Source organism: Candoia aspera, chromosome 1, assembly GCF_035149785.1.
Source record: "Candoia aspera isolate rCanAsp1 chromosome 1, rCanAsp1.hap2, whole genome shotgun sequence".
In the NCBI taxonomy this organism is placed as follows: Eukaryota; Metazoa; Chordata; class Lepidosauria; order Squamata; family Boidae; genus Candoia; species Candoia aspera.
The window spans coordinates 228,112,628-228,127,649 of NC_086153.1; the positions used below are offsets into that span (position 1 = coordinate 228,112,628).

At 48.5% G+C, this 15,022-nt stretch overlaps 1 protein-coding gene across 1 annotated transcript in view; it reads right to left on the reverse strand.

Moving 5' to 3' along the window:
• The window catches only part of OBSL1 (obscurin like cytoskeletal adaptor 1), an 82,360-nt gene that overhangs the window by 4,651 nt on the left and 62,687 nt on the right, over nt 1-15,022 (reverse strand). The window contains exon 29 of the mRNA XM_063310384.1: nt 10,877-11,038. Within this exon, the coding sequence (XP_063166454.1) occupies nt 10,877-11,038 (162 nt within the window). The remainder of the gene's footprint in view (nt 1-10,876; nt 11,039-15,022) is intronic.

Below are 15,022 nucleotides of genomic sequence, written 5' to 3' on the forward strand. Positions count from 1 at the left end.
CTGCAACATTTACTTTACAGTCCAAGAAACTAGGGAGAGTCCCTTCTGAGATGTTTGCCACATCCCCATTGCTTCTGTGGGCTCAGCTGCCTCTTACCTGACTGTTGTCTAGTCTGCAGCTCTTCCTCCTGTCTCCCAAGGTCATTCCCACATACCATCACAGAAAGGGTCACAAACTTAGAGGAGGCCAACATGATGTCTTCAGAGCAATTGCAGTGGGTTCTTTAATCACAAGTCTGCTTTGCAAATAACGACCACAGTGCAGTTTGTTTTTGGTTTAGAATGAGCTGTGAACCCATCCTCAGGGAGAAACTATGCTTTATAAGAAACCACCACATAAAATCAGGTTGTCCTATGCATCCTGACTTATCTTAACCACATCTTGTCATTTAACCATATCTTGCACACATCCTTTACTTTAGTCCCCCTCCAGTAATTGAACAGAAATAAATCTAGAGGCAGAGACGTCTGTGCTCCATTCATATGTGGCTTGACGTTATGTAAATGAGCTGCATGTTGATACAGTCACTCTGACCGCCTGCCTTGCAAAGGTAGGAACCAAGTGGGAACAAGCAAAATTATGTGCAGCAGCAAGTTGTTCATTCATATCCTGGTTTATTATGCTATACTGTTGTGCTTTGAATGGTGTGCAAACATGGCCACATCATGGGCCCTTCCAAAACTCATTTTTCTGCATTTTGGTTGACTTCACTGAAATATGCAGAATTAATTTTTCAGAGCTTATCCTGAGAATCAAAAGTGATAACTTTGTATTTAATGTAGTGAGACTAATTTCAAGTAGGCTTTTTTATTTATTTTTCCTTCATCCCTTAAGCAGCCAGACTACCATCCAAAGGATGAGAGCATAAGAAAAGCCACTCAAATATTTTCTCAGGATCTTCACTGTCCCCCACTTTGCTCTCTCACTCCAGGCATTGCCCCATATACCTGGAAGTCTGTCTTTGTAATTATAAGGGTTAGGAGCTTAGCTTTTTAAAAAATCTGAGAGGGGTACTTATAGCACTTGATCGTTCAGATTTTTAAGAATACTTTCTGCCATTGTTACAATCTGAAATAGAAGGAGGATGTGCTATTTGTTCAGTGAATATTTTTCCTAATTTGTTTTTAATCTATGGGCAAATTGCTATCTGCCACATATCATGGCATGAATATACCTTGCTAACCATTTGTAAGGGGCATGTCCTCATGACACTGCCTCTGTGTCAACCACAGCCTGCTGGAGGCATCCAGAGCTCCACTTTAGTTGATTCACTGTTGAAGGGGTGTTTTCTGTCTTCCCCCCATACAAATCTTGCTGTCCAATCTGTGATGAGTCTAACAATGATATAGTTGGGGCAGGATCTGTCCACCAATTATTGGCCACTTAAGTCTTCTGCAGACATGCCTCCTCCCAATTTGCTGACTGTCGGGTAGTGCCTTCCATGGTCATTTTGACTGGGGCTGTGGAACAGACCAGACACCTGATTCACACAGCCATTTAGCTGTTGTTTCTGGCAAGGAAATATTTATTTCCTGGAAGGACGGAGCTTTGTTTTTTGTTATTTGCCAGTCAGCTCTCCACCTTTCAGTCTACAAGGGTCTCTGCCACACCAAGCAAATGCCATTCTTCCAGGAAATTGTGTCAAAGATGTTATTTGTTTATTTATTCTATTTAAGTACGGGCCACATCTCACAGTTCTTAGCAGTTCATAGCTGTTATGAAACAACAATAAAACATCCATAGTATATATACTTTAAAGTTACATTAAATTAAAATTAAAGTCAAAACACACAATCCTCACTGTGTCACAGCTGACCCCAAAGCCCTCCAGAATAGCTTGGTTTTAACCAGCTTCCGGAAGGCTACATTGATGGAGCTAATCCCACCTCCAGTAGGAAGCCATCCCAGAGAAGCAGCACTGCCTGGCTTCAACCTCCCTCACCTCCCAGAAATGAGCCACCACCAGCAGTTTCATCTAGGAGAAATGCCTTGAATGGGTCAAACCCAAAACCTTCCTCATCATGGGAGAGATGGTTCCAAAAGCACCCCTGGCTGGCAGAATGGGGTGCTGGGTGAAGTGGGAAGTAGGAAGAAGATCTGTTGATCTGCCTATAAACTCCATCTTGCCTGATAAGTTAAAGGTTGTGTTTGTTTAAAAAAAATAATAACATAGGTCTATCAATCTTCTGGAAGCCCAATTTTTATTTTATTATTTTATTTTTTACACATTTTATTTATTATTTTATTTACATAGGAATATTAATGTCCTGTCTGCTGCTTGGGTCCTTCCCTCTGTATCCACTTGGGCTTGGGCTGCAAGAGAGAACGCACACCTGGCTTGGGCAGAGTAGTCTTATCAGCGGGGGGCGGGGGGGCGGTTTCCCTATGGACATATGAGGGGAGCAGGATGAAGAATGGGCAGAAGTGCACTCTTATACACAGCCAGTTTCTCTCAACAAACATTCATTCCTTGCAGTGGACCACACACTACTCACTCCCTTTCTACCAGGATTTGCATGTCTTAAAATTGCTCCATCCATTTTTCCCTCTTTAGTAAATAGGTTACCAGGATATGCAATTCATCAATTCTCTCCTTCTCTCTCTCTCTCTCTGCTATTTATGTACAATTTGCAAATGTTCACTCCATTTTCTCTATCAAACATAATCACCGTGGTCTTTGATATATTAATTTTCAAAAACATGCTTCTTCTTGCAATATACAGTCTACCTAACATTCACCGCATATCCTTCAGATTCTCAGCCAACCACATGGCATTTTCTGCATACACAAGGCCATTGTCATGCGCTGCCTACTACTGAGTAAAACACAGACACTAATTCAGGGAAGATCAGGTTCTGGCTTATCTCAGCATAGTGCATAGCTAGAAAAAGCTGAGAGTGAAGGGAGCGCGCTGGTACGGGGTTTAAATAGCCCGCGCTGGTCAGCGCCCCCCCCACCTTGGGTTGTGTCATCCTCCCAAGTCCTGTATGCTTCATTGCCGGTAGGTGAGGGGTCGCGGGGCCCCTGCTGGTGCCCTGGGCTTCTCTCATAATCGTTTTCTTCCTCCGGCCGGTGATTGCTGTCAGCTGGGCGATATCTTTTGCGTTCCTGCTGACAGCTTAAGGCATGCCTCATGATCCGCCCTGTCTTTGTCGCTCTTTCTTCCCCCTTTGTGTTCTCTTGACTGGTTTTTCCGGCCGGGGTCGTTCCCTTCTCCTCGGGGTCTGTGTCTGTTGTTGTGTGTCGCTTTGCTTATCTTTTAATCCCTTGCTCTTGTTTCCGTGGTATTGTTGAGTGCCGTTGTGCTGATGCATTCAGCTCAACGGTGCTCATGACATACTGCCCCCCTTTCGAATGGTAGCCCCCCCCCCCGGCATTCCGTTTTTTTCCGGGAGAGCTGTCAAAAAATTTTTTTTTTTTTTGTATTTCCCGCCGGAGTGCTTTCACCCCTCCCCTTGCTCCGCCCTCTACCTCGTTTCCATCTTTTGGGTGTGTTCCGAGTGCGCATGCCTTGACCACACCCTGCGAGTGCGCATGCCTCGACCACACCCTGCTCATTCTTGCTCAGTTCGTTGTGAGAGGAGGCGTGGCTGGTCAGGTGCTGTTTCAACTCCAGGTAGGATCCTTTTTGTTTTGTTGATTGTTTTGTTTTGATGTTCATCGTGTTGTCATGTGTGCATCCTGGCCATTTGCCCTCTGGCGATGCACCTATGACCATCTTCCCTCCCCAAGGGGCCCGGAGAGGGTGGGGGGGAGGGTGAGTCTCAGGGGGGAGGAGGTCTACTCAAGTCGCAGGCTTGGGGGGTCCCTTCCCCTGGGGGCGATGCGGGGGGGGGAAGCCCGAGGGGGGAAGTGTGTCCTAGGGGCCGGTTCGGCTGGGCGCCCCTTTGGTTTGTCAGGGTATGTCGTGTGGAAAGCTCGGGTCAGGTCCGGTGCCTTAACGTGTTGACCCGCCACCCATTCTGGGTGGGGGAAGTGTTTCCATTTTACTAAATAGTATAGTGTGCCCCGTTGACGGTGAGAATCGAGTATTTCTTTTACCTCGAAATGTTGTTGGCCATCGATCATCACTGGGGAGGGCAGAGGCGTGCTTGGGTGCCATCGGGAGGTGGTTGTTAGTTTCAGGAGGCTGCTGTGGAATACCGGGTGGAGTCTCCTTAGATTGTGCGGCAGGTCCAGGCGTACTGCCACCGGGTTCACTATCTGTGTTACTCGAAGTGGCCCGATATACTTAGGCCCCAGTTTCTTCAAGGGTTGAGGTGATTTCATGAATTTGGTGGACAGGTAGACCATATCCCCTACCTGGAATGTCGGTTGCTGGTGCCGGTGCTTGTCGGCCTGTTCTTTGTAGGCGGACTGTGCTTCCTTCAGCGCTGCCGTGATTATTGGCCATGATTCCGCTATCTTCCGTCCCCAGTCACTAGCACCCACTTGGGGTCCCGGGGGTTGCGGTAGCTCCGGTATGGGTACGAACTCGCGCCCAGAGACTACTTCGAACGGGGTTTTCCCTGTACTCGTGTGAATGGCGTTATTGTAGGCGACTTCTGCAAACGGAAGCAGGTCGACCCAGTCGTCTTGGTGGTAATTGGTATATGAGCGTAGGAATTGTTCTAGTGTGGCATTGAGGATCTCTGTGGCTCCGTCCGTCTGGGGATGCCAGGCTGTGGATAGGGCTTTTTGGGTCCCAATCAGTTTTAGAAAAGCCCGCCAGAATTTCGAGGTGAATTGTGTGCCCCTGTCGGTTACCACGCGTACGGGACATCCATGTAACCTGTACACGTGTACGAGGAAAAGTTTAGCCAGCTGCTGGGCGGACGGGACTGATGAGCAGGGGATGAAGTGTGCCTGTTTAGAAAAGTAGTCTTTCACCACCCAAATGGTTGTTTTCTTCTGGCTGGGTGGTAGATCTACTATAAAATCCATGGAGATTTCCTCCCATGGTCGGGAGGGTTCCGCCACCGTTTGTAGTAGTCCCTGGGGCTTACCCGGTGCCCGTTTGGCCATAGCGCATATCGGGCAGGATGCTACATAGGCCTTAACGTCCCGTCTCAATGCAGGCCACCAGAATTGTCATCGTGTTAGGTGCAGGGTCTTTAGAAACCCGAAGTGTCCCGCTTGTTTGCTGTCGTGTGATCTGCGCAGGATTGCCTGGCGCTGCGAGTCCGGGACATATATTCTGCCTTCCCCCCATGCTAAGTCCTGTTCCATTGTCACCTTGTCGGGGTTTGCTAGTAGCCAGGGGTCGGCTTTGAGGGTGGTGGTGTCCACGCGTATCCCTCCTGGCAGTCGCGGGTGGTGCCGTCTGGTCGCTGGTTGGCTTGCCGTCAGTTGAGACATGGGGTTGAGCTGTTTCTGAGCGCTGCTTCGGGTGGTCACTGCCATTCCCAGCTGGGAGGCGGATAGGACCGTCCCAATCATATCTGGGACGGGCTCTTCGTCTTGGGGCAGTCGGGAGAGGGCGTCAGCCAGGAAGTTCTTTTTGCCCGGTATGAACTTCAGTTGAAAGTTAAAGCGGCTGAAGAATTGGACCCATCTGACCTGTTTCGGGCTGAGGCGTCTGGGCGTCCGGAGGGCCTCGAGGTTCCGGTGGTCTGTCCAGACCTCGAACGGTTGGGTGGCTCCTTCCAGTAGATGCCTCCATGTTTCTAGCGCCAATTTTACCGCGAACGCCTCCTTCTCCCATACGTGCCAGCGCCTTTCCGTCTCCGAGAATTTCCTTGACAGGTAGGCGCATGGTTTCAGGATTCCTGCAGGGTCCTTTTGGAGCAGTATGGCCCCCAGGGAGAAGTCTGAGGCGTCGGCTTGGACCACGAACGGCTGTTCTGGGTCCGGATGTGCGAGGATTGGCTCCGTCGTGAACAGCGCTTTCAGTCTGTTGAACGCTGTCTGACACACAGGAGTCCAATTTAGTACTGTCCCTGGGTTCTTGGCTCGCCGTGTGTCCCCAACTCCTTTAGTTTTGAGGAGGTCTGTTAGGGGGAGGGCTATCTCCGCGAACCCCCGTGCGAATGACCTGTAGAAGTTCGCGAAGCCGAGGAAGCTTTGAAGTTGGCGCATGTTACGTGGGCGTTCCCAATTCACCACCGCCTCGACTTTTGCGGGGTCCATTTCTATGCCTTCGCCGGAGATTCGGTACCCGAGGTAGTCTAGGCGTGCTTTATGGAATTCGCACTTCGATGGTTTGGCATAGAGCTTCGCCCTTCTTAGCTTTTCGAGGACTTGCCTGACTAGGGTTACGTGTTCTTCGTGCATCTGGGTATAGATGAGGACATCATCTATGTAAACTAGTACCCCTTTGAACAGGTGTTCATGCAGTACCTCATTGATGAGCTGCATGAACACTCCCGGGGCCCCCACTAGTCCGAATGGCAGTACCTTGTACTGAAAGGCACCTAGGGGGCAGTTGAATGCTGTTTTCCATTCATCCCCCTCCCTGATTCGGATCCTGTAATAAGCCTCGCAGAGGTCCAGTTTGGAGAATACTCTTCCCGTGGACAGGTGGGCGAGCATGTCTTTCACGAGGGGTAGGGGGTATTTATTGGATAGGGACGCCACATTGAGGCCCCGGTAGTCGGTGCAGAGCCGTAAGGTGCCATCTTTTTTCTCTCGGAATAGGACGGGCTCTCCGACCGGTGAGCATGCTGGCTCTATGAAACCCCTAGCCAGGTTTTTATCGATGAACTCCCAGAGGGTTGTCATCTCCTTCGGGGTCATCGAGTAAATCTTTGGCCTGGGTAAGGGGACATCGGGAAGCAGCTCAATTCTACAGTCTGTCTTGCGGTGGGGGGGTAGTTGGTCCGCCTCCTCTTCCCCGAAGACCTCTGAGAAATCAGCATATTGTTCAGGTAGGTCTTCTGGGGTTGCTGTGTTGTCCTGGGCTGCTGCCTCTGCCCGTCCCACTGTGGGGTTGATCCTGCCCGCCGGAACTGGTGCCCGGTACACGCCGTCGTCGAATTGGAAGGTGCAGGTCTTCCAGTTAATGTGCGGGTTGTTGGTCGCGAGCCACGGTATTCCTAGTACTATGATGGGTCGCCCTATGTGGGTTACCACAAAAGATGTTCGCTCGGTGTGGGTGCCCATTTGCAGGGTGACAGGCTCGGTCTGCGTCGTGGCTGGTTTCCCTCCCGCTGTTGATCCGTCCAGTTGGTGGAAAGCCAGCGGTGTGGGGAGGGGGAGGCAAGGCAGGTCGAGCTTGGCGACGATGTCGGGGTGGATCAGGTTCTTGGAGCACCCCGAGTCCACTAGTGCCGCAGCCGTGGTGGCTCTGTTGCCGAAGGAAAGCCTGATTGTCCCCATTATTATGGAGCTTTCGTCGCTCTATGTGTTTCGCGCCCCTGTCCCACCGCCTGCCTTGCGGCGCGTTTTAAGGCAGGCGGGGAGTGTTTCCCACCAGCCGGTCTGGGACTTCGGCATCCTCCCCCACCAAGTAAGCGTCCAAGTCTTCGTCCGGTCATCCGGCGGTGGGGGGGCAGCGGTGGGTTAGTTGGTTTGAACGTTGTTTTTGGTGCGAGTTTGGGAGCGCTAGTTAGTGTTCTGTTGGAGAAGCAGTCTGCCGCTTTGTGCCCCATTTTCCCGCACTTCGCACAGGGTCCGCGAGCAAACTTCTTCTTTTGGTACATGGGACCGGCCGGCCCCAAGTGTGGCACGGGTACCTTTGGGCTGGTGCTTGTTTTGTCCTCTGCCGTCGTCATTAAGAAAGTGCGATGAGCGTGTTCCGCTCTCCCTGCTAGGTAGATCCAGCCTTGCAGTGTCTCCGGGTCATCCCGGTAGAGTGCCCATTGGAGTACCTCGCGGCTGAGGCCCCTTTTGAACATCTCTAGCAGGGTAGTCTCAGACCAGTCGTTAATCTTCCCTGCGAGGGCTTTAAATTCGAGGGCGTAGTCCGCGACAGTTCGTGCGCCCTGTTTGAGGGCTTGAAGCGCACTTTTAACCCTCTCCTTGGCTAGCGGGTCCTCAAAATAGTGCTTCATCTCAGTGATGAAGGCGTGGAAGTCAGAGAGGGCTGGGGAATTGGACTTGTACATTTGGACGTACCAGTCCGCCGCCCTGTCTTGCAACTTGATCGCCACGGCTGTGATTTTGTCCGCTTCGGAGTCAAAGGAGTGTCCGTGCCGCCCCATGAACTCCCTGGCGTTCGTGACGAAAAACGACAGCTTCGTGGGGTTCCCGTCGAAGAAAATGGGGAAGTCCTTTGGGGCCCTGGTGTTCGGTGGATCCCCTCTCCTCGCGTCCCGTCCCATGGCTTCTTCCGCCAGGGAAGCTTGCTTGTTAGCATTTGGCCTATGGGGGTGCCAAGACTCGCTCGGGGTTTGAATAGGGGTGTGTACCTGCGCGGGTATGTTCATGTGAGGCATGGAGGACATCAGCGACTGCAGCATGGTCCCGAGGTCCCTTAGTTGGGCTTCCATGGCCGTGAGTCTGGCTTGCGTTTCTCGGTCCAAGGTCCGTGCCGCAGCTGTGATCGGACCGGTCGGCGTCTCCGCGTAGTTGGGCCACCGGTGGGGGTCAGGCGTTTCCGTCCGCTGGTCAGCTCCCTCGACTTGGGAGCGAATCGGCTGGTTCGTCCCTCCGTCCTCCACCGCGTTTCTTGCAGTTGGGCTGAAGCTCCACGCCTGTGGCTGGGGTGCGATGTGGGGCGGGGAGGTCTCCACGGGTCTCAGGAGGTATGTTGCTCCCTCCCGTGGTCGGGTCACCTCCGCCTCCCTCCGGGGGTGGGGCTGAGGCTCGGGATGGGCCGGGAGGGTGTCCGTGGCTCCTGGGGTCCGCGTTGCCTCTAGCCTCTGTCGGTTCTCCTCCGCCTCTCGCCGTGCGGCTCGCCCGTCCTGGCGGCGACGCATCGGCTCCATTGTGTTCTTCTCGCCGTCTGTTCCTCCCGCGGCTCGTTGTTGTCCGTGGGGCTTGGCGAGGCTGAGTTTATGACTCTCAGCTTTATGTCATGCGCTGCCTACTACTGAGTAAAACACAGACACTAATTCAGGGAAGATCAGGTTCTGGCTTATCTCAGCATAGTGCATAGCTAGAAAAAGCTGAGAGTGAAGGGAGCGCGCTGGTACGGGGTTTAAATAGCCCGCGCTGGTCAGCGCCCCCCCCACCTTGGGTTGTGTCATCCTCCCAAGTCCTGTATGCTTCGTTGCCGGTAGGTGAGGGGTCGCGGGGCCCCTGCTGGTGCCCTGGGCTTCTCTCATAATCGTTTTCTTCCTCCGGCCGGTGATTGCTGTCAGCTGGGCGATATCTTTTGCGTTCCTGCTGACAGCTTAAGGCATGCCTCGTGATCCGCCCTGTCTTTGTCGCTCTTTCTTCCCCCTTTGTGTTCTCTTGACTGGTTTTTCTGGCCGGGGTCGTTCCCTTCTCCTCGGGGTCTGTGTCTGTTGTTGTGTGTCGCTTTGCTTATCTTTTAATCCCTTGCTCTTGTTTCCGTGGTATTGTTATGAGTGCCGTTGTGCTGATGCATTCAGCTCAACGGTGCTCATGACAGCCATGCATATTCAAGTCCTCCACCAACACACCTCTAATGTCACCATACCTCTATGAAACAACTGAAGGGACATCACACATCCTTGTCTTAGTCTTTGGGTACGGCTGAACCATTCACTTAGCATTCCATTTGTTCTGAAGCATGTGTTATTGCCACGACACATTGCTCTATTGCAATAAGCAACCAACTTGAAGCTCCTTATTCGTGGATAACAGTCCATAATTCAAGCCTATTCACTTCCTTTAAATCAACAATTTTACAATAGATTTTCTTTCACAGTTTTGTTCATTTCTCAGTGACCTACTGGAAAGTGAAAATCTGGTCTGCACATTTCATGCCTGGCACAAAGCCTAATCTGTTACACCCACTGACAGCCAGTTTGGTCTAGTGGTTAAGGTGCTGGGCTAGAAACCAGGAGACTGAGAGTTCTAGTCCCGCCTTAGGCATGAAAGCCGGCTGCTGACCTTGGGCCAGTCCCTCTCTCTCAGCCCAATTCGGTGCAACGTAGACTAGCCTCCTCATGGTGCACCCTGGGCAACGTGACTTGTCACGGTTAAATAGTCTACACATCTGGCTGCTGGACCTCACAAGGATTTCCCAGCAAGAAAAAGCAGCATGAACACTGAACTGCTATGCCATACGATTAAAAAAAAAAATACACCCATTCTCTTTCCCTTCCTCCCTTCCTTCCTCGTAGGCATGGACAAGAAACAGAAGCAACAGGGATTTCAGGTATGCTCTGCATTGTTTATTGTAGGATAGAATAACAGAATCTTGAAAGCCTGTCAGAGTTTCTCTCTGCCCCATCTTATACTAAACAAAATCAAGGTGGGGTTATTTTGAGTTTCTTTCTCACACTTTCCTCTTTCCCAAAAGTGAGTTGCCTTTTTATCTCCTTAATGGTTAATTGTTCCCTTCCCCTTCCCCAAGGCCAGTTCCTACATTTTTTCACACTTTCTTTCATCAGTTGATGTTCTTTATAATTTACCTCTCCTGTATTCCAGGTTCCAAACTTCCATATCCATGATCATCACTCCATGGACCTCACATAACCTTTACTGCACATCTTGACTTTATTACAGTTTTTACATACACATTTTAGTACAATAGAGAAGGTGTTACCAGCCTTAGTTGCACCCATGCCACAAGCAGCATTTCCTGCTAATGGTAAGAACAGTATTGGTCAGTTTGGGCCAGAATGCCACAAGTGCAATCCAAGCCCAGGTTAACTCCAGCAATGTTCATGCTATTCTGTGCAAGCTAGGATCTCAGATGGGATTGTCGCCTCATTTGTCCTGTCATCTACTGTTCAGGTGTAACTGTTTTTCTTATCTACTTTGTAATCTATTCAGGAAAAGTCGTATCCGCTGCCATTGCAAGAATGAAAGGATACACTTACCTTCCTGCCGTATTTTCACGGTGCTGGTGACTTTGATTCTCTCTCCGTTATGAAACCATTCACCTTTCACCTCCACCAGGGACACCTCACACATGAAAACAGCATTCTCATTCTCCCGTACACGGACATCCTCCAGCCCTCGCACAATCTGGACGTGACGTTCTATGGGGGGAGAAAGCCAGTGCAGTGAGGATTGAAGTTTTTTTATTTGGACTCATGTGGATCCCCTGAAAGGACTAAATTAAAACTCTACCCTTGATCATGGTACTCCTTCAGTTGCTACTAGAACAAACAGATGTCATCCGTGCAAAATATATCACAAGTCATGATTTGGTAAGAAACAGGAAACATGTTCTCTAAGATTGTGAGAGCTACCAACTGTAATCTGTTGAGGTTTTCCTACTAACAGATTAAGACTGCTATTGTATCAAATCATTTTGGCCAGGTGAAGGGGTTGTATTAGATTGTCTCCTCTCACGTGCTTCATGCAAATAGCCTGGGGGAGGGGAGAATCCTGCCCGGACTTGTCTTCTTCACTTCTTCTTTTTCTCTCTGCTGGAAATGTAGCTCAGCAAGGCTTGCTCCAAAAAGGGAGCTAGGTCCTTTAAATGTTTTGCTTTTGTTTTTGTTTTCTGTAAATAAATTATTTTTATAGAAATGCTTGGTGTGTGACTTTTTTGACCTCTCCTGGGCTAAAGGCTTTCCCAGCATCTGCAACAGGTTATGGGCCCAGTAAACAACGCAGTAAAACCCAGAGAGAAAAGAGAGATCAACTCCACACCTCATGCACAATTTAAAGGCAGGTAGCAAAGACCTGTGAAGATTTTCTTTGGAGCCACCTGGAGATTTTCCAGCAACTGCCGGTCTGCAGGACAAAGAAGCTAGCTGAGGTGACTTGCAAAAGAAGGAAGAAGCCATGGCTACCTCCCAGCCCTCAGCGATGCCTCTGGAGCGCCTATCAGAGACCAACTATTTGAATTGGGCCCTGAAGATGGAGATGTATCTTCGCAGAGAGGATCTTTGGCTGCAAATTGGTGAGCAAACCCCCCAAAATCCCAATGCTGAATGGCTGAGACAGGATGAGCGGGCTAGAGCCACCATTATCTTGGGAGTTGAGGACAATCAGCTAGTCCACGTGCGAGGCATGCAGTCTGCAAAGCAACTTTGGGACGCTTTGAGAGACTTATATGTAAAGGCAACAGCAGGGAGTAAAGTTACTCTGACGAAAAAGCTGTACAGAGCCTACCTTGCAGAAGGAGAAAGCCTTCCTGAGCACCTGCATTATATTCAGCAGCTGTTTGTTGAGTTGCAGGAGAGAGGAATGGAATTTACACCTCTCACAAAATCCTATATCCTCCTGTCCTCACTAAATGAAACGTGGGACACGCTGATTTGTACCCTGGAGGCTATGCCTGAAGCAGACCTCACCCCATCGAAGAGAGAGGAAAGATCCCCCCCCATCTCTTCTGGAAAGCTGCAAGACCAGAAAATGAGGGAAAAGAAGGGAAAGGAACCTGAGGCCACAGCGCTAGCAAGCCAGCGATGCTTCACTTGTGGTTCAGCTGGACATTTGCAAAGAGACTGTGCCATGAGACCTAAGAGTAGAAAGACAGAGCAGAAGAAGGCTCTTCAGACAACCCAAATTGCACAGGTTGCTGAGAAGGGTAATTCTGATGTATGGGTGTTAGATTCTGGGGCCAGTTGTCATTTATGTAATTGTAAAAGCTCTTTTGTGTCACTGTCTAAAACTGAAAGACAAAGTGTATCTTTGGCTGATGGGTCTGTCACCAAAATTATGGGACAAGGTGACTTGTATTTATCCTGCTTAGGAGAAACTGTAAAAGGTGTGTTGTATGTGCCAAATTTACAATCAAACCTTTTATCTGTGGCACAATTGGCTGCAACAGGGTATATCATAACATTTAAGAAAAATGGTTGTGAGATACGTAAAAATGGGAAATTGTGTGCTACTGGTATGTTAAAAGACTCCTTGTACATTGTGCAAAATGCAAGGAAGCCAAGCTGCAAGGCTGCAGTTGGCAACACACCATATCATGACCAATGTGTACATTTGATGCACAGGAAATTTGGTCATGCTAATTTCAAGTATATAGCACAAATGCCACAGCTATGTGCTGACCTAAAGATAAAACCCTATGATAAATACTTAGATTGTGTAGTTTGCAAAGAATGCAAAACACTGAAAGCTCCTGTGAGTAAGCACAGTGACAGAGTTACAACTAGACCTTTGGAAATTGTACACTCTGATATTATTGGTCCTTTTGCTCCAAGTCTTGGACAAGCAAGGTATGCAATGACCATCATTGATGATTTCTCAAGATACACATTTATCTACATCTTAAAACATAAAGATGAGGCATTTGAGAAATTTAAAAGTTTTGTGACATGGGCAAATGGAAAATTCCCTAGGCCTGTATCTGCACTCCAATGTGATAGAGGAGGAGAATACCTTTCTCACAAATTCAGAAGGTTCCTAGTGGAAAAAGGGATAGAACAAATTCTTTCTAACCCGTACACCCCTCAGCAAAATGGTGTTGCTGAAAGAAAGGGCAGAACCTTGCAAAATGCGATGGAATGCATGTTAAAAGATTCACGATTATGTTTTAAGTTCTGGGGAGAAGCTTTATCGACTGCTTGTTATGTTCAGAACAGGTTGTATAACTCTATGATTCAGGACACTCCATTCCATTTGTTTTATGGTGTGAAACCAAAGGTAAGCCATCTTAGAGTGTTTGGTAGCACTGCATGGGTTCACATTCCAAAACAGCAGAGAAGGAAAGGAGGCCCCACAACAAAGAAAGCCATCTTTGTTGGCTATGAACAAAGCCAGAGGAGCTACAGGTTCATAATGGGAGAGAAATTAATAATTAGCAAAAGCGCTTCTTTTGCTGAACAAAACTGGGGGAGATTAAATTCTAGCTCTCCAGTTGAACTGACCACCACAAGAGAACAGCAAGGATTTGCTGATGGTGATCTTTTGCCTGATGAGGACATTAAACCAGAAAAGCAAACTGAAGATCTGTCTGATGAGACAGATGCTTCTCAGGAAAGTGATAGGAGTCAAAATTTAAGCCCTATATTACCTCGCAGATCTCAGAGGAGTAATAAAGGCGTTCCTCCATCACGTTTTCAGGCTGAAACAGTAAAGGCTTTTCACATATTCACAGAACCTGAGTCTTTAGAACAAGTGAATGCTTTACCACCTGAGATTGCACAAAATTGGCATTCTGCCATGCAACAGGAATTAGCATCCTTGAAGGAAAATAAAACATGGAAACTGGTAAATCTACCTCCCAATGAACGCTGTCTGGGTTGTAGGTGGGTTTTCAAACTGAAAAGGGATGCTGATGGCAAAATCCAAAAATATAAAGCAAGGTTGGTTGCAAAAGGGTTCACTCAAAGGAAAGATTTAGACTTTGACAAGACTTTTGCACCAGTTACTAAAGGTGAATCAATTAGATTACTGTTAAAAGTTGCTGCACTCAAGGGAATGTCAGTTAACCACTATGACATTCAAACTGCATTTCTCTATGGTGATTTAGACCACAGATTATACATGCAGCAACCCCCTGGCTATGAAAAAGGGGAGAATCTAGTCTGTGAACTGCAGAAGTCAATCTATGGGTTAAAACAAGCTGCTAGATCCTGGAACCAAAAAGTAGATGAAAAACTGCAGAATTTTGGTTTTGAAAAAGGAAAAGCAGATCCCTGTGTATATATGAAGGACAAACAAGGCTGTATGTATCTGTGCATTTATGTTGATGATTTGCTGCTATTCACATCAACAGAAAAACAAAGGCTTGATTTTGAAGCCTGCATAAAAAGCCATTTCATATTAAAAAGCCTTGGAGTTGTGACCAATTACCTAGGTTTGGAAAAACACAGGAAGAAGAATGGTAGCTTTCTGTTAAACCAAAGGGGAGATAATGGTAATATGAATGGAAAGACATATAAAGTCAGAGAAGATTGGTTTGCATCTTAATCTGTAGTGTAAAAAGGGGAGTGTTGAGGTTTTCCTACTAACAGATTAAGACTGCTATTGTATCAAATCATTTTGGCCAGGTGAAGGGGTTGTATTAGATTGTCTCCTCTCACGTGCTTCATGCAAATAGCCTGGGGGAGGGG